At 42.4% G+C, this 26,217-nt stretch overlaps 1 protein-coding gene across 1 annotated transcript in view; it reads left to right on the top strand.

Annotated features, from left to right (window-relative positions):
- CIR1 (corepressor interacting with RBPJ, CIR1) overlaps nucleotides 1-26,217 on the top strand; it is an 823,643-nt gene that overhangs the window by 493,191 nt on the left and 304,235 nt on the right. The window contains exon 6 of the mRNA XM_044075555.1: nucleotides 7,987-8,035. Coding sequence (XP_043931490.1) covers nucleotides 7,987-8,035 — 49 coding nt within the window. The remainder of the gene's footprint in view (nucleotides 1-7,986; nucleotides 8,036-26,217) is intronic.

Below are 26,217 nucleotides of genomic sequence, written 5' to 3'. Positions count from 1 at the left end.
GCCCTCCAAGAATTGGTCCTTTCCAGACTCCTCCAGAACTCAGAGAGGCAGGAATAGGCGTTCAAGAGGCAGAAGCCAATCCAGGGGTGCCTACAGGGGACGCCAGTGGCAGGGCAACAACCAGCGAGGTACAGCCACAGACACAGCCACCACCGCAACTACAGGTCAATCACAGTGACTTGGCTCTGGCACCGCCTACCAGGGAACAACTAGAAGCACCCTTAGGCGGGAAGCTAGCCTTATTTTCCACAAACTGGCATTACATCACAAGAGACAAGTGGATTTTGCAGACAATAGACCAAGGTTACAGGTTTCACTTCCATACTCTACCAGGAGAGAGGAATGCCAAACCTACCTCCAAATCAAAAGGGCAGAAGCTCTAAAACAAATATCTCAATTATTAAGGATGAAAGCTGTGGAAAAGGTACCATCTATGGAGCAAGGAAAGGGATTTTACTCCAGACTCTTCCTGGTACCAAGAAAAGAGAGCAAATGGAGACCTATTCTCGACCTGTCCGCTTTAAACACATTCCTCATTGTTCCAAAATTCAAAATGCTGACTCTACAGCAGCTTCTTCCCATGCTGGGCAAGGAGTCTTGGCTGGTAACTCTAGATCTCAAGGAAGCATACCTGCACGTCCCCATACGACCAAATTGCAGAAGATACCTCAGATTTCTTGCAGGATCAGAGCATTATCAATTCTCAGCATTGCCCTTTGGCTTATCTACTGTGCCCAGAGTGTTCACGAAATGCCTGGCATCAGTAATTGCTCATTGCAGGCTCCAGGGAATCCAAATCTACCCTTACCTGGACGACTGCCTGATACAAGAGGACAACAAAAACAAGCTAGCAGAAGACTTGCAAAGGGTCATTTACCTACTACAAGCCCTGGGATATACAGTCAATATAAAAAAGTCAAGGCTGATACCATCCCAAAGGATAACCTTTTTGGGTGCAGAGCTAGACACATCAAAACAAATGGCATTCCTAACGGTAGAAAAACAGAAGCAACTACCTCTCTACTTCTTGGCATTAACAAAGCAGGACCATCTAACAGCAAGAAAAGTCCTGCAAGCCTTGGGCTTCATGGCATCCTGCATAATATTGGTTCCACATGCCAGACTGCATATGAGAAAGTTACAGTGGTACCTAAGGAATTTATGGTCTCAACACAAGCACAGCCTAGAAACTCAAATTCCAATAATTCCATGCCTGCAACAAGAATTCCTATGGTGGGCTCAGGCCTGTCAGGCAAACACAGGATTGCCCTTCCTCAACACTCAGCCAAGCCAAACCATCACGACGGACGCCTCAGACCTCGGTTGGGGGGCCCACATGCTGGACAAGTGCATTCAAGGTTTATGGACTCCAGACCAGCTGCACCTACACATAAACCTAAAGGAAATGCTGGCAGTAAAACTGGCAATTCAGACATTCAGACCATTTCTCCGACAAGGTCAATTGATGATAAGGACAGACAACACCACAGTTATGTGGTACATCAACAAACAGGGAGGCACACATTCGTACCCTCTATGCCGGATGGCACTGGACCTCTGGAATGTGGCCCTGAGCTACAACATTCAGTTACAGGCAATTTTTGTACCAGGAAAGGAAAACATTCTAGCAGACATATTAAGCAGGACTACCACGGATACCCACGAATGGATGCTGCATCCGGACATCTTCAAAACCATTACAAGGAAATGGGGACTCCCAGAAATAGACTTATTTGCATCCCCACACAATCACCAGCTACAGAAATTCTGCACAAGGACGTACCACCCACTTGCTTGGAAGGTGGACTCCCTGTCTTTCAGCTGGAAAAAACTAGCAGCATATGCATTCCCACCACTTCCTTTGATGCACAAGGTGTTATTGAAAATCAAAGAGGACCGTCCAAGGATCATTCTGATAGCTCCAGACTGGCCAAGACAACATTGGTACCCATTACTGAGGAGCATGTCTCGGGAACAAATGTGGCACTTACCTCTGGTTCCCTTGCTGTTAACACAGAACAACTACAACATCCTGCATCCAAACCTGAAAACGCTGCAGCTGACTGCCTGGAACATTGCATAAGGCCAATTAACCCAAATTTATCCCAAAGGGTTAAAGACATTATCCTGGAGGCTCGCAGACCCTCAACAAGGAAAAATTATTCAGCAAAATGGAAAAGATACCTCATTTGGAGTACTACAAAAGGAGAAGATGTGTCACTGGTAAACATAGCCAACATCCTGGAATACTTGGCAGAGCTCTTTCACAAAGGTCTGTCCTATTCTTCCATTAAGATTCATGCATCAGCTATTTCAGCAGAATATGACTTGGATCCTCCAGTCTTCTCACATCCTCTACTCAGGCAGTTTCTGAGAGGAATTAAAAATGTAAAACCTCCTAGGAAACCACCATTACCAGCATGGGACTTTAACTTTGTGCTAGAAAAATTGACACTCCCTCCTTTCGAACCAGCAGCAACAGCAGAATTACAATACTTATCATGGAAAACTGCTTTCTTACTGGCAATCACTTCAGCAAGAAGGGTATCTGAGCTACAGGCATTAATGGCAGTACAACCCTTCCTGATCTTCCATCAAGATAGTGTCCATGAGAACAAATCCTACTTTTATGCCTAAGGTGGTCTCCAGGGTATCTTTAAATCAGGCTATCCACCTACCTACATTCTTCCCCAACCCACAGAACAGGGGAGAAAGACTGTTGCATACCTTGGATGTACATAGACAATTACGCTACTACCTGGACAGGACCAAGGGCAATAGAAAAACTGACCAGCTATTGGTAGCATATGCAACAGGAATGGAAGGAAAAGCAATTTCAAAACAGACCATTTCCAAGTGGATAGGAAATTGTATCAGATTTTGTTACTCCTACCATGGAAAGAAAACTCCAGAAAACATCAGGCCTCACTCTACAAGGGCTACAGCCACTACCACAGCTTTCCTACGAGGAGTGGCTACCAAGGACATTTTAGAGGCTGCTACTTGGAGCTCCGTGCATACATTTGCCAAGCATTATAATTTACCTTTATACTCTAGATCCCGAGCAGGTTTTGCCACTGCTGTTTTGCAAGGGATCTTAACTACACCATAACTTCCTTTTTCCTCCTCCCCCAGTTTGGCTATGGTATTCTACCCATTTGTAAGGACTGCAGATGCATCCTTGAAGGACATAGTACAGTTTTGTACCTACCATAAATGTAGATGTCCGATAGGAATGCATCTGCAGTCAGGATTACCCACCCGCCTTTCCCCTCTGTGGTACTCCTAGGGTATTTGCCCATCTTGTAGCTAGCTGGGGGAATCTATTATGGTGTATTTGTTTGTATATATGTACATACATGCTTATTTTTTGTGTTTGCTCTCTACTATTTGGAATCATTGGCATTTATCCAAATTTAGCCTTCCTAGAGGGCACCTGGCATCGGGGGCAAGAAACACTGAGGAAGATGGTGTCGGCTGATGCCTTTATACCCGAATAACTGCAGCTATGATGTCGGGTGAAGTGCGACACCAGCCGAGGCCAGACCCAGACTTTGGAATCCGGCCGACCGAAGGGCTGCCTGACGACAGGACAACCCATTTATTTGTAAGGACTGCAGATGCATTCCTATCGGACATCTACATTTATGGTAGGTACAAAACTGTACTTTTGGCTCCACCATTCTTCAGAATGTTCTCTCTTAGTACCACCTGGATCACCCTGGCTGGGGACACTGTCACACAGGTTTAGGAGGATGAAAAAGACAACATTGTATACAAATGTTATGTACTTAACCAGAATGCTAGATCTATGTTATCTTCCCTCTGTTTCAACAATCCCTTCTTACATCCCCTTTCCAAATTATATTTTGGTTGAATGGCTTCTGAAGTCTGTACATGTTAGACCTCATTAGGTCTTGGCCAAATAGTTTTTAGTTGGTTAATTTTTTAGAGGGGTCCGTAATGTGAGGAGACTGTGTGGTGTAAGGTGTCCTAGGAGAAGAGTTTGAGCTTTGGAGCCAAAATTGTGAACTGCCATGCTCCGATCCGATAACCCACAAGCTGAGAAAGACCGAGGAAGACATCTGGATCTAGCTTTATAGTAAGTTTTATAACTTCTGTTTTGTTCTACTCATGAGCATAAAGGTGCTATGTGGCATAACTGCCATTTATGACTTTGCTAACATGATAGCACTACTTGGGCTGGGTAGCAAGCTTGATAGCTGTAACTCATGCTTTCATGCCACTACACCAGTGGCATGAAGTTGCCTGCCACCTCTTGTCTTAGTCTTTTTTTCTTCCACATTTAGTTCCCGCAGACTGTCCAGCATTATACTGGAAGGGCTGCAGATCATATGAACACCATCTGTATGTGAAAAAGTCAGTTGTCTATTTCATGGATCACACACAAGTGTATGCTACATTTACAGAGGGAGCAATTGCATACCCCTTTTGCTGATGAGTCCTTCATTGGTGAAGCTGATGCTTAGCTTTATTATCATTGTGAACTGCAGTTTGTTCTCTAGATCACTGGCATTGCAAACTCCAGTAGGACTGCATCTCTAGATTATAATTAATGGTTTACTTCCTTGTGCCTATAATTTGTTTACAAATCTTCACTTTTAAGAATGGAAATTGTAATATTTTGTGTTTTGGTCACAGCTGGCTGGAGAAGTGCACAAGTTATTGATTAAGCATTTTTCTTTGAATTTTTAATGTAACACGTTGCTTGTAGCTGCAGGTACAATTTTTTAAAAGAGATATCCCAAAATCATGTAAGTCTGAACTTAGAGGTATATTTTTGAATTTCAGAGATTCTGGATTACTGTGATTATTAAAATGTATCGGGCTACTGCTGGCCGAAGGAGGAGAAGAGGGGGAAGGCATGCCCGAAGGCAGGTAAAGGCTAGGACTGTGATAGTGAGGGTTGGAACTTTGAATGTTGGCAGTATGCTTGGTATAGGGAGGAAGCTAGCTGATATGATGGACTGAAGGAAGGTTGGTATATTGTATGTGAAAGAGACCAGATGAAAGGGGAGCAAGGCTAGGTGTATCGGAGGCAGTTTCAAATTGTTTTATCATGGTGTGGATGGAAGGAGAAATGGCATAGGCATTGTCCTGAAGGAACAGTATGCTGAGAGTGTTTTGGAGGTGAAAAGAGTGTTGGATAGAGTGATGTTTATGAAGCTGGAAATTGATGGTGTAATGATGGATGTTGTTAGTGCTTATGCTCCACAAGTTGGGTGTGCGATGGATGAGAAAGAAAAATTTTGGAGTGAGTTGGATGAAGTGGTGATGACTGTATCCAAGGGTGAGAAACTGGTGATTGGAGCAGATTTCAATGGGCATGTTGGTGAAGGGAACATAGGGGTTGAGGAAGTGAGGGGTAGGTATGGTGTTAAGCAAAGGAATGCAGAAGGTCAGATGGTAGTGGATTTTGCGAAAAGGATGGACATGGCTGTGATGAATACATATTTTAACAAGAGGGAGGAGCATAGGGTGACATACAAGAGTGGAGGAAGATGCACACAGGTGGATTATATCTTATGTAGAAGGGCCAGTCTGAAGGAGATTGGAGACTGTAAAGTGGTGGCAGGGGAAAGTGTAGTTAGGCAGCATAGGATGGTGGTTTGTAGGATGACATTGGTGATCAAGAAGAGGAGGATGAGTGTGAGGGCAGCACCAAGGATCAAATGGTGGAAATTGAAAAAGGGTAATTGTGAGGTGATGTTCAGGGAAGAGTTAAGAACAGGCACTGGGTGGCAGTGAAGAGTTACAGAATAGCTGGGTAACTACAGCAGAGCTAGTAAGAGAGATGGCTAGAAAGGTGCTTGGTGTGACATCTGGAAAGAGGAAGGAGAACAAGGAGACCTGGTGGTGGAATGAAGAAGTACAGGAGAGTATACGGAGAAAGAGGTTGGCGAAGAAGAAGTGGGATTGTCAAAGAGATGATGAAAGTAGACAAGAGTATAAGGAGATGAGGTGCATGGCAAAGAGAGAGGTGGCAAAGGCTAAGGATAAGGTGTATGAAGAGCTGTATAAAAGGTTGGACACTAAGGAGTGAGAAAAGGACCTGTACCGATTGGCTAGATAGAGGGACCGAGCTAGTAAAGATGTGCAACAGGTAAGGGTGATAAAGGATAATGAGGGAAATGTACTCACAAGCGAGGAGAGTGTGTTGAGCAGATGGAAAGAGGACTTTGAGGGGTTGATGAATGAAGAGAATGAGAGGGAGAGAAGGTTTGATGATGTGCGGATAGTGAATCATGACGTGCAGTGAATTAGCAAGGAGGAAGTAAGGATAGCTATGAAGAGGATGAAGAATGGAAAGGCTGTTGGTCCATATGACATACCTGTGGAAGCATGGAGGTGTTTAGGTGAAATGGCAGTGGAGTTTTTAACTAGATTGTTTAATGAAATCTTGGAAAATGAGAGGATGCCTGAGGAATGGAGAAAAAGTGTTTTGGTACCGATTTTTAAGAATAAGGGTGATGTGCAGAGCTGTAGTAACTACAGAGGGATTAAACTGATCAGTCACAGCTTGAAGTTATGGGAAAGAGTAGTGGAAGCTATGTTAAGAAGGGAGGAGGTGATTAGTGATCAGCAGTATAGTTTCATGCCAGGAAAGAGCACTACAGATGCGATGTTTGCTCTGAGAGTGTTGATGGAGAAGTACAGAGAAGGTCAGAAGGAGTTGCATTGTGTCTTTGTGGATTTAGAGAAAGCATATGACAGGGTGCCTAGAGAGGAGTTGTGGTATTGTATGAGGAAGTCGGGAGTGTCAGAGAAGTATGTAAGAGTGGTACAAGATATGTACGAGGGTAGTGTGACAGCGGTGAGATCTGCAGTGGAAGTGACGGATGCATTTAAGGTGGAGGTGGGATTACATCAAGGATCAGCTCTCCCAGTGGACTTTGATGTTTGCAGATGACATTGTGATCTGCAGTGGGAGTAGGGAACAGGTGGAAGAGACCCTGGAGAGGTGGAGATATGCTCTAGAGAGAAGAGGAATGAAGGTCAGCAGGACTAAGACAGAATATATGTGTGTGAATGAGAGGGAGGATAGAGGAATGGTGAGGATGCAGGGAGCAGAGGTGGGGAAGGTGGATGAGTTTAAGTACTTGGGATCAACAGTTCAGAGTAATGGTGAGTGTGGAAGACAGGTGAAGAAGAGAGTACAGGCAGGATGGAGTGAGTGGAGAAGAGTGTCAGGAGTGATTTGTGACAGACTAGTACCAGTAAGAGTGAAAGGGAAGGTCTACAAGAGGGTAGTGAGACCAGCTATATTTTATGGGTTGGAGACAGTGGCACTGACAAAAAGGCAGGAGTCAGAGCTTGATGTGGCAGAGCTGAAGATGTTAAGATTTGCACTGGTGTGACGAGGATGGACAGGATTAGGAATAAGTATATTAGAGGATCAGCCCAGGTTGGAAGGTTTGGAGACAAAGCCAGAGAGGCAAAATTATGTTGGTTTGGACATGTGCTGAGGAAGGATGCAGAGTATATTGGGAAAAAGATGCTAAGGATGAAGCTGCCAGGTAACAGGAAAAGAGGGAGGCCTAAGGTAAGGTTTATGGATGTGGTGAGAGAGGGCATGGAGGTGTTGGTGTGACAGAGCAAGATACAGAGGACAGGAAGAAATGGAAACAGTTGATCTGCTGTGGCGACCCCTAACGGGAGCAGCTGAAAGAAGAAGATTAAAATGTATCGATAATGGTTCAAATCATTCAGAGGTGTCATATTGTTTGAAATCAGGTGAGCTGAATAGAGCTAATTTTACTTTTATCTGGATATGTCTAATACTTGTAATGGTTGTGTAATATTGTAGATTTTTTTACTGAACCAGTCTTTCTCAAAAAGTCTAGTTGCAAAGTTAAGTTGACTGATTTACTTTACTGAAAATGCAAATAACTTGTATTTTTACAGCATATAGTTTATTAAATGACAGGATTTTATGTAACATTATATACATCTGTTCTTGAATAGATATGCCAAGGATGACATGAATATTAGGGACCAGCCATTTGGCATTCAGGTATGTTAATTATTGCTTTTTTCATTATGACTGCTGTTAACTGTGAAAATATTGAAAGTTTTTAAATGCAGTGTATTCTTTTTTTTTTCAGGTTTAAACAAGTTTATACAATTTGGTGCTTGCTCAGTACACTGTTTTCATACTTTGCTGTTGTCAGTGATGGGATCTACAGTTAAGTGGGAAGTAGATAGGCACAATAAGAATGCACAGGGGAAATGGAATGATTTTGACTTGGGTTTGACAGTTCATAATCATGACTCATTTTAGATTTTACTTTCCAGTGAATACACGAAGAACAATATGGCGCACAGGTGGATCCCAGCAACAAACTTTATTTAGCGCTTTCGTCAGCAATAAGCTATTGACTTCAGAATACTCATTTTAGATTTTACTTTCCACTTAACTGTATACCTGCTGTGGCATGTAATTGTGCCAGTTTGTTATTAACTGCACAAGTTTTCATGTTACTGTTATGGTCTGGTGCCCTGTTCAGAATATTTCATTTGCCTTTTGCCACTTGAGTTTAGTATATGTACTTGATAAAACATGCATATAGTCGAGCTTCTCTGATGAAGAGTCATTAAACATGATGTGCATTCAGCACAAACTCACTGATCTGTACTAATGTTTACATGATGTAATTACATATTCTAAAGCCATGTACTATGTTGGCCATGTAATGTATAGTAAAGCAATAACATTTAACTGCTGTAGAAAAAATAATAATTTCATACATATACACAGTCTTTACATTACCTACACTCAGTGTGTCAAACTGGCGTTTTGTTCTGTCTTCCTTTTCTTGATACTGACTGAAAGTAGGTTGATCAGAAGTTATGGAATGTTGGGAGTAGCAACTGGTTGAATAGTAGAACTAGTATTAGGATCACTGTGAACCACATTCTTACTCTTACTCTCTTAAAACTTAATATTGAGCTTAAAATCCACTCTAAGAAACATCCTTCACGTGGAGTTACTGCTTTTTGAAACCTTGGAAGCATGAGGCAATGCACTAAAATTCTGAAAGTGGAACAACTCCACTTCTTCCAGATCAGATGAATAGCTATTCACCATGTTTGTTTTGTAAATGCTTTGAAACATGTTTGTTATCAATAATGCATTCTGATAATGTTGATGTGATTGTTGATGGTGATCAACACAGGTTTTTACCATAAGAAGTTCAGCATTTACCAGCTTGTTGACTTTTATGAACCTGTTAGTAAGGCTGTGGATTTAGGAACTGGTGTTAGTGTTGTCTACATGGATTTGGCTAAAGCACTTGATAGCATTCCATGTTGTGTTATTGTTGAATGCATGGTTAAATTAAATATAAGCCAGAACTTAAGTGGGTATGTAACTGGTTAGATGGAAAACCTCAGAGAGTTAAGGTGCAAGGTCAGTTTTCAATCTGAGATAGCCTAGGGTTCTGTATTAGGTCCAGTTATGCTCAACCTTGTGTTTTCCATATTATAAATATGTGATAAGTGTTGGATCTCTAAAGGCTCTAATTATATTAACATGGGAACTTGTATAACATCTGTGGATGATGTCTTGTATGACATGTACTTCACATTGTTAACCAAATGGTTTCTAGAAAATCGTCTAAATATTGATTATAATACTTGTGGAGTAATGTTTTTTGTGGTCTGGTGATGTCAGATTACATAGTCATAGTTGGAAACCGCAGTCTAAGTAAAATAAATAATTAGAATATTCTTGGGGTCATAATAAGTAGTAACATGGTGTTTCAAACAAATGCGTAAAAAATTAAAACTAAGACATTGAGAAAAAAATACGCTTGATTCATTGAAATTAACATCTAAAATCACAAACTGCATTAACAAAATGTATTTAATATACATTATGTTAGACCTATTACTGAATGTTGGACTGTGTTTTGCAGACATTCTAAAGGTAATCTACTAACCTTAGAAAGTGTTCAAAGAAAATTTACACACACAGTTATAAAATATAAAAAATGTCCTATACAGAATACTTGAAATTTCTAGGATTATTCTCTCAGTTGTAAGTGTGAGAGTTAAACTTATGTTTGACATTTAGGGTATTGTTTGTTGAGGAATTAAGAATTCTGTTAAATATTTGGGGAACTTCCAAGATGGCTGCACACTGATCAGCAGCTTAACTTTAGCTTTCTTAGAGTGAAAAAAGAAACTGAAAGGTTAGGGCTAGTAATTCTGGCAGGTTTAGTAAAATTCAGTTACTGGCTGGTAAGTATACTGCTTGGATGCCAGCAAAGAAGAAACTTAAGGAGCCTGAAAGAAAATCAACAAGAAAAGGTGAAGACAAAACACTGACTGGGAAGAATCCTTCGGCTGGTCAGCAAAAAAGCAGTTCAAGCTCCAGCTTTGCTGCAAAAGATGGCTTCCAGTAATTTAGAGGAAAAACGAAATCAGATGTCATTAGCGATGATTAAAAAAAAATTAAATAATGGAAGAGTATATCATCTCAAATAACAAAAGCCTGGGAAAATGGAGGAAGCTTTAAACAGCTATTTTGATGAACTGATAAAACTGCAAAAATCAAAGGTTGATATGGAAAAAAAAAAAGGTGTCTGAATTTGAGACTGCTCAAGAAGAGCTGCATCAAAAAATGGTACAGTTAGAGGACAGCGCACAGAGAAATCCTGACGTTTTCTGCTGTACAAGAGAAACTGGAAGGAACACACTATATTAATTTTATGAACGTACAAATAAGCAACTGGACTGTATTCCACAGCAGTATTTGTTAAGGACACATTGTGTGTATGCTCCAAACCTGGCCATGAGAAAGCAGCAAAGACATAATATTAGTAAAGATGCAATCATACCAGCAGAGAGAGTTAATCCTGGCAAAAGGGTGGTAGAAGAGCAAAGTATTAAAAATTGGAGACAGCAGAGTGCTTGTGGAAAATGATTATTCGCTGTATACCAGACAGGAGAGAAGCAAATTTATCCCAGCAATCAGGGAATGTCATAGGCAGGTACTAGGCTATTGGCCTTAGGGCCTATATAAGCCTAGCCAAAAAGGGACCCTGGCTTTCACCACCCAAGAAAGTTATTTTCCTGTGCCCTGTCAAGCAGAGCCACAGAAGTGATCCCCGGGGTGAATTTCCTATTTACCATCCAGTCATCAAGATTTTTCTTGAAGAGTGCTAATGAGGAGCTGTTTGACATAGATAGGTAGTCTGTTCCAGAGTATGGGAAGTCTCTGGGACAGGAATCTATCCCTCCAGCATGTTCTGTTTGTTGTGGTGACAAGGTTTAGGTCCCTAGAGCGTGTAGCTCGGAGGGATTGGGATTTCTTTAAGTGGGGCATATCCAACAGCTCTGGGTTAGACATAGCTTTGTATGTTAGGCAGAGATCGGGTCTGAGTAGACGATATGCGACGGAGTAAAGCTGGAGTTTTTTGAGACGGCCTGCATAGGGCATCTGTTAGAGGCCAGTAATCCTCTTTGTGAGGTATTTCTGCGGCCTTTCCAATTGTTGTAGATGTCTTGTGAGGTACATTCCAAAAGGGGTGTTGTACTCTATAATGGGTCTAATGAGTGATGAGTAGAGGGGAACAATGACCTCTTTTTTTTTTTCTGGATAAGAAACCTTTTGTGATGAGGTGTGCTACATAGAAGGATTTCCAGACCACTGTGGCGATGTGATTATCAAAGGAGAGACTACTGTCCACCTGGGTCCCAAGGTCTCTTCTCACACTTTCAGTGTTAAGTAGACTACCGCCTATGTGGTAGTTCATAGGTACAGAGTTTTTACCAAAGGAGATGACAATGCACTTTTTGGCATTGAGCTTGAGGCCATGGCTTTGACACCAGGCATCTGTCTCAGTGAGGCCCTTTTGTAGGATGTCCACATTGTTAGGAGTTTCTATTATGGCTCGTAGTTTGCAGTCATCTGTGAACGTAGTTAGCCAAAGACCTTCTGTGTTAGCCTATACTTAAGAGAAGTAGATACCAAACAGGAGAGGACCCAGGACTGAACCCTGTGGTACTCCACTTGTCACTGGTCTGAAGTCTGATTTGGAGTCTGCTACTTTCACAGTGTGGGTTCTGTCAGTAAGCCAGTTGGCAACCCATCTTGTGACATAGGGACTTATACCTAGTTTAGTGAGTTTATCTATAATCCCAGAGTGGGGGATGGTGTTGAAAGCCTTGGCGAGATCTAGATAGGCTGTGTGAACCACCTTACCCTCATCTATGGCTTTGGTGACTGCTTCAAAGAAGCCTATCAGGTTTAGGAGACATGATCTGCGTTTTACAAACCTGAACTGTGTGGGGACCAGAGTTTGGAGATTACCAATGTCTTTGTTTATGAATTCCATGATGATATGTTCCATGGCCTTGCAGACCAGGCTCATCAGGCTAATGGGGCAGTAGTACCTGGGGTCTGTCGTGGCCCCCCCCTTTGTGGAGTGGGATAACCATCACAGTGCACCATTCAATGGGCACAATGCCTGAGGTGAGGCTATGATTGAACATGGTAGTTAGGTGGGGTGCCAGTTCATTCTGTAGTTCGTGTAGAATGCAGCCTGGGATGTTGTCAGGTCCCATGGATGCTGTGTTCTTGGCTTTGGAGAGTGAGGGTTTTACCTGTGCAGCCGTGATTACAGGAACTTTGCATTCTTCCGGTACAGAGATGGGCCCTTTAGGGGGTGAGAGGGGGGTAGAGTTAGCACTGAACCTATCTGCCAGGATGTTGGCAATATCAGTTGGTTCTGTATATTTAGTGCCATTGTGCTGTAACTCAGAGCAGATCTGAGTGTTGCCATTGAGATTCTTGACATAGCTATAGAATGCTTTGTGGTTGTCTTTAGAATCAGTGGTGATTTTGTTTTCATAACTAGCTTTGGAGGATTTTATGAGGGATCTCAGCTTCTTACTGAGGCTGACCAGGGAGTTCCTCCAGTCATAGGATTTTACTCTTTTTGCAACAGTTTCTTTCTTTTGTTGTAGAGTTTGTTTATGGCAGAAGACCACCAGATTTGCTTCCTTTTTTTGGAGGATAGCATCTTAATTCTTAGGGATAGCACGATCCAAGGGTATGAGATTCAAGCTGTTGTATCCAGCTGTTTTCAGAATATTTTTTTTTTTTGTGGAGGATCAAAGTCATTTTTGATGCAGAACAGGCTAAAGAGAAAAATAAAAAAAGTTTGTCCAACAAAAAGTGAGCCATCAAACAGTAGAGGACTCTGCTTCTCGTTCTTTTGATATTAAAGTGCATAGAGAGATTTTTGCCATTGAAACCTTTTCCAATGTTCCAAATGAAAATACTTGAGAGAGACAAAAAACTACCAGAGTTGACTAGAAGAATTGGAAGAACTTTGGACTTGAACTGGAATCTGGCGATGGGAGCTGGCGATAACAGGATGAAGACCAGCAAAATTTAAATTAATGCATAAATGTGAAACAATAAGCATCAATCACATTTGTGAATTATGGCTTTACAAGAAAAAGTGGCTGAGAAGATTGGACTGCTGATTTTGTTAAAGTGGTTGGGGGGCTGAAATGCTTATATTCCACTTTTATGTTATGTTCAGAAAGTCAGTAACAGAAAGAATTATATTAAATATTTAAAAATTACAACTCAGAAGTGCTTTGGGAGAGGGAACAAGCTTATTTATAGATAAGATAAATTTAAAACTGTTAAAAGAAGAAAAAATGTATCTTACTCCATTGTTACAAATATAGAAAAAAAAATGACCACTACTAATTAGGAATTGCCTTGCACTAGAAATGTTCAACCACTTTATACACTTGGGGTTGGGCCTCTGATTTAGTCGTCTAACCTATGTTTTAATATGGCCTGTATGGGTGTGAACACGTCATGTTAAAACCGTGAAACCTTGGTTGGTTCATTACATACTTTTTCTTCTTTTTAATTTCTCAATATGTTTTGGGTTTCTAATACTATGACAGAATGGACTCCATTCCTGAGTCAGAGTATGACAAGTTTGGCAAATTAGTATTGTTTCAGTCTTTAATGTTTGCCACGAGTGCTCTTCTTATCACTTGTAATGCACCCAGAATTGCCGCCTCCTGCATTTTATTCAAGGTTTACAAGCAATGGTATCATGTTTTAATTTGCTAGGAAATTTACTAGCCCTTTTGCAGCAACTCCTTTTGAAACTGCCTGGGTACATAACTTTCAGCTTCTTAACACTAAAAATCTCGACAGAACCAAAAATAATGGGGGGACAAAGCCTCAAAAATAGGGACAAATTTTAAATACTGCTCTTATAAGCATAGAAAGTTGCTAGAATAAAAGTTCTTGTGTTGCCATGCATTTTCTAAATGATATGAAGTCTGAAACTCAAATGACTGTCATTATTTAGTTAATGCATTCCTCACTGATTTGTCACAAAAATCCAGAATATCACAGATTTTGTGAGGAACAGACCAAAAATATGAGGTAAAAATCTGGACATTTTGCAAAAATCTGTACAGTTGAGAGGTATGTTGGGTGTCTTTATCCCACATTGTTCTAGATTCTGCCTGCAAATCCTGCTATTTTATGATTTTGTGTGTGTCTGTACATCTTATAGGTTCATAGGTTCATACTAGGCTATCTGCCCTAGGGCATTTATAAGCCTAGCCAGAATGTGTTTGGCTTTCGCCACCCATTTTAAATTTATTTTGCTATGCCCTTTTTCGAGGTTAGTATACTGTGCCTCTGTCTAACAGTGACACAGAAGTGATACCCGGGGTAAACCTACGATCTCCCATCCACTCATCAAGATTCCTCTTGAAGAGAGTCAATGAGGGACTCTGCCTAACCTGGACTGGGATTTTATTCCAGAGTGAAGGGAGCCTCTGGGTCCTATTTATTTCAGTGCTGAGGTTCAAGTCTCTCGAGCGCGTAGCTCGATGGGATTTGGATTTTCTGAGGTGCAGCATGTCCATTAATTCCGGGTTGGACATGGCTTTATACGTCAGGCACAGATCGCCTCTGAACAGGCGGTATGCCACTGAGTAGAGCTGGAGTTTCTTTAACCGGGCAGCATATGGCATCTGTTTGAGCTCTTTGATCCTCTTGGTGAGGTACTTTTGGGGTCTTTCCAGTTGCTGCAGGTGTCTGGTAAGGTACATCCCAAAAGGGGCATTGTACTCAATTATGGGCCTGATGAGGGATGAGTAAAGAGGCACGATGACCTCCCCTGATCTAGATGTGAATCCCTTCATGATTAGGTGGGCTATATAAAATGTTTTTCTAACCACTTTGGCTACGTGGTTGTCAAATGAGAGATTGCTATCAACTTGGGTCCCCAGGTCCCTAATGACTTCTTCTGTACTTAATGGATTACCACCTATGTGGTAATTTGTGGGCACTTTGTTTTTGCCAAAGGGATGACTATATACTTTTGGCATTTAGCTTGAGGCCATGGCTCTGGCACCAGTTGTCTGTTTCTATGAGGCCCTTTTGGAGGATGCTTGTGTCGGCTGGAGAGTCGATTATGGCTCCCAGTTTGCAGTCATCTGCGAACTTGGTCAGCCACAGTCCTTCCGTGTTGGCCTGTACCTCCGAGAAATATATACCGAACAAGAGAGGTCCCAGGACTGAGCCTTGTGGGACACCACTTGTAACTGGTTTGAGTCTGACATGGCTCCAGCAATTCTAACCATGTGGGTTCTGTCCTTGAGCCAGTTTGCAATCCGTCTAGTGACATAGGGGTTTATATTTAAGCTGGTGAGCTTATCTATAATGCCCGAGTGGGGTATTGTATCGAAGGCTTTTGCGAGGTCCAGGTAGGCTGTGTGGACCACCTTCCCCTCGTCAATGGCCTTGGTGACTGTTTCAAAGAAATCAACCAGGTTTAAGAGGCAGGATCTGCCCTTAACAAAGCCGAACTGGGTAGGATCCAGTGTCTGTAGGTCCCCAATATCTTTATTTATGAGGTCCATGATGATCCTTTCCATAGCTTTGCAGACCAAGCTAGTCAGGCTTATGGGGCGATAGTTTCCAGGATCCGTTGAGGCACCACCTTTATGGAGAGGGACCACTGTTGCTGTATGCCACTCTTTGGCAACATATCCTGTAGTAAGGCTGAGATTGAACAGTAGTTTTATGTTTGGGTTTAGCTCTTCTTGGAGTTCATGTAGGACGCAGCCCGGGACACCGTCTGGTCCCATTGATGCTGTGTTTTTTGCTTTGGAGAGGGCGGCTCTTACCTGAGCATCTGAGATGTCAGGGGGGCAGCACTCTGCTGGGATAGATATTTGCCCTTTTGGTGGGGGGGAGTTTGCGCTGAACCTGTCAGCTAGGATGTTGGCAATGTCTGTGGGTTCAGTGTATTTTTTGTCATTTTGGACTAATTCTGAGCATATCTGGGAATTACCACCCAGGTTCCTAACATAACTAAAGAAAGCCTTGTGATTATCCTTAGTGTCCTGTGCAATTTTTCTCTCGAAGCTGGCCTTAGACAATTTTATGAGTGCCCGTAGTTTTTTGCTAATACTGATCAGTGATGCCTTCCCTTTTTGGGATTTTGCTTTATCATTTAAGTAGCTTCCTCCTTCTATTGTATAGTTTGTTTATGGCTGGGGTCCACCAGACAGGACGTCTGCCTTTGGAGGATTGGGTCTTGGTTTTATTTGGGATCGCATGATCCATGCATTCCTGAAGGTGTTCATAGAATGCGTTTATAAAGGATTCTGCGGTCTGGGCCGTATTTTCCACAGGCCCGGGGGCTTTGAAGGATTCCACCTCGGTTTTGAGGAGTGTGAAATTTGCTTTAGAGAAGTTTTTCACTGTGGTTTTCTGGGCAGGGGTGGAGTCGATGTGAATATCCAGTGAGATTAGTTTATGGTCTGATCTTACCAGTGAGGGATACACTTCTGGTCTGGAGCATAGAGTCCCCATGTTGGTGATGATCAGGTCCAGTACGTTTTCCCCTCTTGTGGGAGTGGTAACAAGTTGTTCCATAGCATTTGACTTTATAAATTCTAGGAACCTTTGGGCTAGGGTGTTGGAGCTAGAGTAATGCTCCCAGTTTATGTTTGGGTAGTTGAAGTCGCCCAATATAATGGTGTTTGGAGAGACCTTCATATTTTCCCGTGTTCTGAGAAAAGCCGAGTGGGGTTCCTGGGTTTGGGAGGGTGGTCTGTAGCAGGCTGTAAACTGGAAGGCAGTTTTACCCACTGTTAGTTGCACATGGATAGTCTCTGATGCTTCGTGCTTTGCCACCAACCTGGAGGTGTGGGTATCTTTGATGAATATCGATACTCCCCCTCCTTTTGTGGTTCGGTCCAAGTTTTGGGGCCGAAAAGCATGGTATGAGGTATAACCTGGTAGTACTGGGGTGCTCTCGGGAGCCCTGAACCAGGTTTCTGTTACTGCACAGATATCGATGTTCTCCATGCTAAGGAGAGTTTCGAGTACATGCATCTTGAGGTTTAGACTTCTGGCGTTGAGTAGCATTACTCTTAGTTTCTTATCCCTTGTGATACCTATGGAGGTGGGTTTGTCTTTTGAGCCTTGCCTAAAAAAGGCACTATGGGGGTAGCAAGAGCCTTTGCCAATATCCGAAAGCCCAGGGGTGACAGGTGCAAGCCGTCCTTAGCGAAGCATCGTAGCTTGTCGAGCATATCATCCCAAGCTGACAGGCATTGGATCCCCTTTGAATGACACCAGTACTTAAGCCAATTGTTGAAATTGATCATCTTGTCTTCATATTGTGGCATCATTCTTGGTGAGGGTAAGATGCTACTCAAGGTCAGGGTCATACCGGCCTGGGCTATATGCTCAGAGAGCTCCTTTATGTCTCTTTTCATGTAGTCCAGGGAGGTACGTCTCAGGTCATTCACACCAGCATGGACAATGACTGAGTCATATTTGTACTTGCCTTGGAGTGACCTGAGTGCTTGTGTTATGTGGCGGATCCTGGCGCCCGACAGGCTGCTCACCGTGACCCTCTCCTTGTTCAGCCTGGTGAGCGGGACGTCAGTGTGCCTGACAATAGAGTCACCTATTACAAGTGTATCAGGTGTGTTGTTTAGTCTTAAGGGCTGTGACTGTTCGGCACACTGGCTGTGTGAGATGTGTTGCACGTGTTTTGGGGTAGCGGTTGCTTGGGTGTCTGCTTTGGCGGTCTCTGCTGCTTAGGCAGATCTTTATTTAGAGCCTCCGAGTATGTTTTTGTGTGATTATGTGTTTGGTTTGCTGTCGTGGTATGTCTATGTGAGACTGGAATTGTAGTGAGTGTGGTTTCCTTCTCCTCCTGACTGGTTATGCCAGTACTGAGTTGAGAGAGCTTAGCCTGCAGTTTGGCTATATGGTTGCATCTCTCACATGTGTTGGAATTTGTTGGGAGGAGGAGAGGGTTGTCTGTGTACATGAGGCAGTTGTAACATTGCCTCAAGATTCCCAGATTCACCAGCTGGACCGGAGAGGAGATTGACAACTGACCTTTGGATATGCTAGAATAATATTGGGAATTCCTTAATAATTGAAAACAAGGGCCAGTGGGGAGTGAGGGTGTAGTGCTTTTAATTTCTAGTGCTGACTTATATAATTGCTTTAGCGAGCAAGTGCCAGGTAACTTAAGTGCAATGTGTTACAGGTAACTTAAATGCAAAAACGACAAACAGTAACTTTCTTTCAAGTGAAACAAGGAAATAAGTACAGTAAGCAATGCAGATATCACTAGTGATCCACAGAAGCGCTGAGAAGCCACGTATTAAGTGGAATTAGCGTTCCAGGGAAATAACAAGCAAACAAACAACAAGCATATAAACAAAGCTAGATTCAGCAGGCCTGGATCTAGTCTATGCTACAGCAAACAAGGTGTACCAATTTCAGTAAGATACAGTTCAAATATTCAGGCACTATAAACCTTTAACCAGAAATTCCCAGTTCAGAAGGGCAGAGTCCAGCCTCTTCTCCCACAAGATTGCAGACCACGAACCTTCTTAATGTAAAATAACTGGCCTGAAGCCCATCTGACATAAGAATTGCTGGGTTTTGCTTCCTTGTTTTCTTTGACTAGTGTATATATGCTTTTTCTTGCTTCTACTTTCTTAATTGTTGGTATTGGATGATGGCATGTGATCAGAACTTCATTATTATCTGCTTGCATTTGCACAGTCCATAATGCAGTAATCCAGTCACACTGTTGTGGTTTCAGTATACAGACTCTTGAGCATGTGTATATCTTAACCAGCAACACGATGCGCAACTATTTTATTACAAAAACTGCATTTGTCTGCATCTCCCACTGTTTCGTAAACTTTGTGAATCAACATGTACATGGTCTGTTATCTTGAGATAACATTACTATCCTTTAATTTTTTGGAAAACAAAATCGCCACTAAATCCAAGGACAGCCACAAAGCTTTCTATAGCTATATCAAGAATCTAGATGGCAGCACCCAGATCTGCTCTGAGTTACAGCACAAAGGCACAAAAATTACAGAACCAACTGATATTGCCAACATCCTGACAGATAGGTTCAGTGCTAACTTTACCCACCTCTCACCCCCTAAAGGGCCCATATCTATACAGGAAGAATGCAGAGTCCCTGTAATCACAACTACGCAGGTAAAAGCTGCACTCTCTAAAGCCAAAAACACAGCATCCATGGGACCGGACAACATCCCAAGTTGCGTTTTACACAAACTTCAGAACTAACTGGCTCCCATTTAAGCACCATGTTCAATAATAGCCTCGCATCAGACTTTGTGCCCACTGAATAGCACACAGCAACAGTTATCCCTCTACAAAGGGGGAGCCACCACTGATCCCAGGAACTATTAGCCTGACGAGCCTGGTTTGCAAGGCCATGGAACGTATCATCATGGAACTCATAAACAAAGACATTGATAACCTCCAAACTCTGGATCCCACCCAGTTCGGGTTTGTGAAAGGCAGATCATGCCTCCTGAACCTGATCGACGACTTTGAGGCAGTCACCAAAGCAGTGGATGAGGGTAAGGTGGTTCACACAGCCTATCTTGACCTCGCCAAGGCTTTCAACACCATCCCCCATTCTGGAATTATAGCTAAACTCACTAAACTAGGTACAAGTCCCTACGTCACAAGATGGGTTGCCAACTGGCTCACTGACAGAACCCACACTGTAAACGTTGCAGACTCCAAATCTGATCTCAAAACAGTGAGAAGTGGAGTACCACAGGGTTCCATCCTGGGACCTCTCCTGTTTGGTATCTACTTCTCTGAAGTACAGGCTAACACTGAAGGCCTCTGGCTAACGAAGTTCTCAGATGACTGCAAACTAGGAGCAATAGTCAAGTCCTCAAATGATGTGGACATCCTACAGTAGGGCCTCACTGAGACAGATGCCTGGTGTTAGAGGCATGGCCTCAAGCTCAATGCCAAAAAGTGCAGTGTCATCCCCTTTGGTAAAAACTCTATACCCATGAACTACAACGTAGGCAGCAATCTACTTAACACCAAATGCGTGATAAGAGACCTTGGGACCCAGGTGGACAGTAGTCTCTCCTTTGATAGTCACATCGCCACAGTAGTCAGGAAGTCCTTCTACGTGGCACACCTCATCATAAAAGGGTTCTCATCCAGGAAAAAAGAGGTCATTGTTCCCCTCTACTTGTCACTCATTAGATCCATTATAGAGTACAATGCCCCTTTTGGAATGTACGTCACAAGACATCTGCAGCAGCTGCATAGGCCACAGAAGTACCTCACAAAGAGGATTACTGGCCTCAAACAAATGCCCTACACTGATCACCTCAAAAAACTCCAGCTTTACTCCGTAGCATATCACCTACTCCGAGGTGATCTCTGCCTAACATATAAAGTTATGTCAAACCCAGAGCTGTTGGACATGCTTCACCTAAAGAAATCCCAATCCCTCCAAGCTACACACTCTAGGGACCTAAACCTTGTCACCACAATAAACAGGACACGCACGCTGGAGGGATAGGTTCTTGTCCCAGTGACTTCCTATACTCTGGAGCAAGCTACCCATCTATGTCAAGCAAAGTTCTTCATTTGCACTCTTCAAGAAAAATCTTGATGAGTGGATGGGAAATCGGAAATACACCCCGGGGATCACTTCTGTGTCTCTGCTGGACAGTGGCACGGGAAAATAACTTTCTTGGGTGGCGTAAGCTATGGAACCTTGCTGGCTAGGCTTACGTAGGCCCTTGGGCTGATAGCCTAGTACCTACCTATGAACCTGTGGTTTAAATTTACCTTGGCTTAGCTGTTCATGTGCCAAATCTCTGTCAGCATGTGGTTGTTTCAGGAGATTTGTAAACTTGCTACTGTAATTGTGGACTTTCTACTTTTCTTTCCTTTTCCTCTGGTCCCTTTCTTTTTCTTTTGATTTCTGGAACTTAATGTTGCTTTGTGATTCTCCTCTATTTTTGATTTGGGTTTCTGTTCCCACTGCTTTCCAAAATGCTTCTGTTTTGCCAAGCGAAAATGTACAAGTGTGTGTGTGTGTGTGTGTGTGTGTGTGTGTGTGTGTCTATGTGTGTGTGTGTGTGTCTATGTGTGTCTGTGTGTCTGTGTGTCTGTGTCTGTGTGTATGCGTGCGTGTCTGTGAGAGTGTATATATATATATATATATATATATATATATGTATGTATGTATGTATGTACTCATGTGTATATGTGTGTGTATATATATATATATATATATATATATTTATTTATTTATTTGCAGTTGGTTTACCAGGATAGTCCATTGGGCCTAAAAGAACCCGTTTTCAATGGAGTCCTGGGGAGAAAAGCTCCAAAAAAAACAGACACACAAAATAGGTACAAACAATTTAAAAAGCCCTTAAAGCAAACCAGAGGGCAGGAATAAACAATAGATAGCTTAGATACTTATACAAATGTAAAATAGGATACGGTCATTGATTTTGCATTTGAGGTAACATTCATATAATACAGTGTAATAGAAATAGGTAAAATAGATGTGAGTTGTGTATGACTTTAGAGAGGTAGAGTTGTTTTGTTATAAATGAATGTAGTTATGAAGGGAATGATAAGATAAATAGGCTTTGTTGAATAGCTTAAGAATGGATGAAGGATTAAGAGTTCCATATTTTTATGATGGATGAGAACAGGAACATTCCATTGCAACTTTAGATGTGTGTGTAGAGATTTTTAAATGAATAAAGATTAGAGGTGATACGAATGGATGGTGGGAGTGGGTTCCAACGGCGGGCTAGGTCAGTGGATAGAAGGTATTTGCCTGGGGAACGTGGTGGTTTATGTACTTCTAGTAGGTTTTGGTTGTTAGACCTTAAGACTCTGTCTGGTAGATGTAACTTAAAAGCAGAAGACAGGGAGGGACAGAGAGAGGGGTTATTTATGAGCTTATGGGCTAGGGTGAGCTGAATGTAGTTGAGCTGATGAGGAAGTTCAAGCCAGTTTAGTTTTGAAGAGAGGAACAGTGGTGGGTTGATGACCTGTGGCAGCTAGCGAACTTGGCGATCTTGTCTTATCAAGCGGAAAGTTCTTCCTTTAGAGAGGACTGAAGATTTGTTAGGAGAGGTGAGCCATAGAGCAGGAGGGAATAAGAAAGGAAGAGGAGAGAGCGATTTTAGAGGTCTTTGTGAGGTAATGTTTTTGATTAGAGCATACCCAGCTTTTGGTGGGTTTTTGATATTTAGTTGAAGATGAGAGTTGAAATTAAGCTGGTTGTCAATTTGGACACCAAGTAACTTAGTTTGGACACTAGTTCTAGAATTGAGTTGTTTTGACTTATAATCAAGAAATTGTTTGTATTGAAGGGAGTAGTTTTAGAGGGTAAATACCATAAGTTTGGTTTTAGAGGCGTTTAGAGCTAGGTGGTTTGTTTTCATCCAATGCTCAGTAATTGAGAAAGCTTCTTGTGTGAGCTTTAGAAGCTTAGGGACAGATGAGGCAGAGCAAATAATGGTAGAATCGTCAGCATATTGGATAATGTCAGAGAATGGGATAGATTTATGAAAATCATTTATAAATATGTTAAAGAGAGAGGACCAAGTATGGAGCCTTGGGGAACTCGGTGGGGTATTGAGAAAGAGGAAGTGGCTTTCCATTTTACAGCTTGGTGTCTGTTTGATAGGTAGCTGGAGAACCAGTTTAAAGAGGAAGGAGAAAAGGAAGGGGGAAAAAGGGTTAAAAAGGTTGGGAAAAAGTTTAGTTTTTAGGGAGGCAAAAAAGGGGGGGGCTTTTTTGTGAGATTAAAAATTTTTTTCAAAAAAAAGGGCCCCTTTTAGAAAGGTTCAAGTTTTTTTAAGTAAGGGGGTTGGGGGGAACCCAAAAAAAAAATTTTCCCCAAAAAAAACAAACCCCTTTTTAAACTTTTTTTTTTTTATTTTTAATGGGATCCAGTCAAGTGTGGATCCTGGAGGATTGGTCTTGTTGGGTCTGGTAATAGAATTGGTTAATTGAGTAAAGTTGTAAAGATTGACGGTTATGGCTGAATTTGGGTTATTAACTTTGTTCCAATCGATATTGACATCCCCTAAAATATAGGTCTCTAGGTTAATATTAGTTGAGATCCACTGGAGGATTTCTTCAAGGGTGATAGCATTGTTACCTGGGGGAATATAGAGGGAGATGAAGCAGATACTTTTGTGAGTATTCATTTGTAGTAAACTTATAAGTAGTTCAGCGTTGTAAAACTGAGGAATAGGGTTTGGGTAAGGAGTAATGGGGAGTAAATTGGAGAATATCAAGGCTACTCCTCCACCTTTTCTGTTTAAGCGATCAGATCGAAGGGCTTGAAAACTAGGGGGAAGGATTTCAGAGTCAGATATAGTAGGTTTTAGCCAGGTCTCAGAGATGGCTACAATGTCAGGAAGGTTATGGTGAAGCCAGGCATGAAATAGAGTAGATTTATTTCTTAGACTTTGGGCATTGAGAGTAACTATTTTTAGGCTTTTGAGATTGGTGGTTTTGTTACATTTTGGGAGGGAGAGATTGTTCTTCCTTGTTTTCTTTGACTAGTGTATATATGCTTTTTCTTGCTTCTACTTTCTTAATTGTTGGTATTGGATGATGGCATGTGATCAGAACTTCATTATTATCTGCTTGCATTTGCACAGTCCATAATGCAGTAATCCAGTCACACTGTTGTGGTTTCAGTATACAGACTCTTGAGCATGTGTATATCTTAACCAGCAACACGATGCGCAACTATTTTATTACAAAAACTGCATTTGTCTGCATCTCCCACTGTTTCGTAAACTTTGTGAATCAACATGTACATGGTCTGTTATCTTGAGATAACATTACTATCCTTTAATTTTTTGGAAAACAAAATCGCCACTAAATCCAAGGACAGCCACAAAGCTTTCTATAGCTATATCAAGAATCTAGATGGCAGCACCCAGATCTGCTCTGAGTTACAGCACAAAGGCACAAAAATTACAGAACCAACTGATATTGCCAACATCCTGACAGATAGGTTCAGTGCTAACTTTACCCACCTCTCACCCCCTAAAGGGCCCATATCTATACAGGAAGAATGCAGAGTCCCTGTAATCACAACTACGCAGGTAAAAGCTGCACTCTCTAAAGCCAAAAACACAGCATCCATGGGACCGGACAACATCCCAAGTTGCGTTTTACACAAACTTCAGAGCGAACTGGCTCCCATTTAAGCACCATGTTCAATAATAGCCTCGCATCAGGCTTTGTGCCCACTGAATAGCACACAGCAACAGTTATCCCTCCACAAAGGGGGAGCCACCACTGATCCCAGGAACTATTAGCCTGACGAGCCTGGTTTGCAAGGCCATGGAACGTATCATCATGGAACTCATAAACAAAGACATTGATAACCTCCAAACTCTGGATCCCACCCAGTTCGGGTTTGTGAAAGGCAGATCATGCCTCCTGAACCTGATCGACGACTTTGAGGCAGTCACCAAAGCAGTGGATGAGGGTAAGGTGGTTCACACAGCCTATCTTGACCTCGCCAAGGCTTTCAACACCATCCCCCATTCTGGAATTATAGCTAAACTCACTAAACTAGGTACAAGTCCCTACGTCACAAGATGGGTTGCCAACTGGCTCACTGACAGAACCCACACTGTAAACGTTGCAGACTCCAAATCTGATCTCAAAACAGTGAGAAGTGGAGTACCACAGGGTTCCATCCTGGAACTTCTCCTGTTTGGTATCTACTTCTCTGAAGTACAGGCTAACACTGAAGGCCTCTGGCTAACGAAGTTCTCGGATGACTGCAAACTAGGAGCAATAGTCAAGTCCTCAAATGATGTGGACTTCCTACAGTAGGGCCTCACTGAGACAGATGCCTGGTGTTAGAGGCATGGCCTCAAGCTCAATGCCAAAAAGAGCAGTGTCATCCCCTTTGGTAAAAACTCTATACCCATGAACTACAACGTAGGCAGCAATCTACTTAACACCAAATGCGTGATAAGAGACCTTGGGACCCAGGTGGACAGTAGTCTCTCCTTTGATAGTCACATCGCCACAGTAGTCATGAAGTCCTTCTACGTGGCACACCTCATCATAAAAGGGTTCTCATCCAGGAAAAAAGAGGTCATTGTTCCCCTCTACTTGTCACTCATTAGATCCATTATAGAGTACAATGCCCCTTTTGGAATGTACGTCACAAGACATCTGCAGCAGCTGCATAGGCCACAGAAGTACCTCACAAAGAGGATTACTGGCCTCAAACAAATGCCCTACACTGATCGCCTCAAAAAACTCCAGCTTTACTCCGTAGCATATCACCTACTCCGAGGTGATCTCTGCCTAACATATAAAGTTATGTCAAACCCAGAGCTGTTGGACATGCTTCACCTAAAGAAATCCCAATCCCTCCAAGCTACACACTCTAGGGACCTAAACCTTGTCACCACAATAAACAGGACACGCACGCTGGAGGGATAGGTTCTTGTCCCAGTGACTTCCTATACTCTGGAGCAAGCTACCCATCTATGTCAAGCAAAGTTCTTCATTTGCACTCTTCAAGAAAAATCTTGATGAGTGGATGGGAAATCGGAAATACACCCCGGGGATCACTTCTGTGTCTCTGCTGGACAGTGGCACGGGAAAATAACTTTCTTGGGTGGCGTAAGCTATGGAACCTTGCTGGCTAGGCTTACGTAGGCCCTTGGGCTGATAGCCTAGTACCTACCTATGAACCTGTGGTTTAAATTTACCTTGGCTTAGCTGTTCATGTGCCAAATCTCTGTCAGCATGTGGTTGTTTCAGGAGATTTGTAAACTTGC

This window comes from Protopterus annectens, chromosome 6.part1 (assembly GCF_019279795.1).
Source record: "Protopterus annectens isolate FY-2018-M chromosome 6.part1, PAN1.0, whole genome shotgun sequence".
Taxonomy (NCBI): Eukaryota; Metazoa; Chordata; order Ceratodontiformes; family Protopteridae; genus Protopterus; species Protopterus annectens.
Note: the sequence above shows the minus strand (reverse complement) of the source record. Positions and strands in the feature narration are given on the sequence as shown.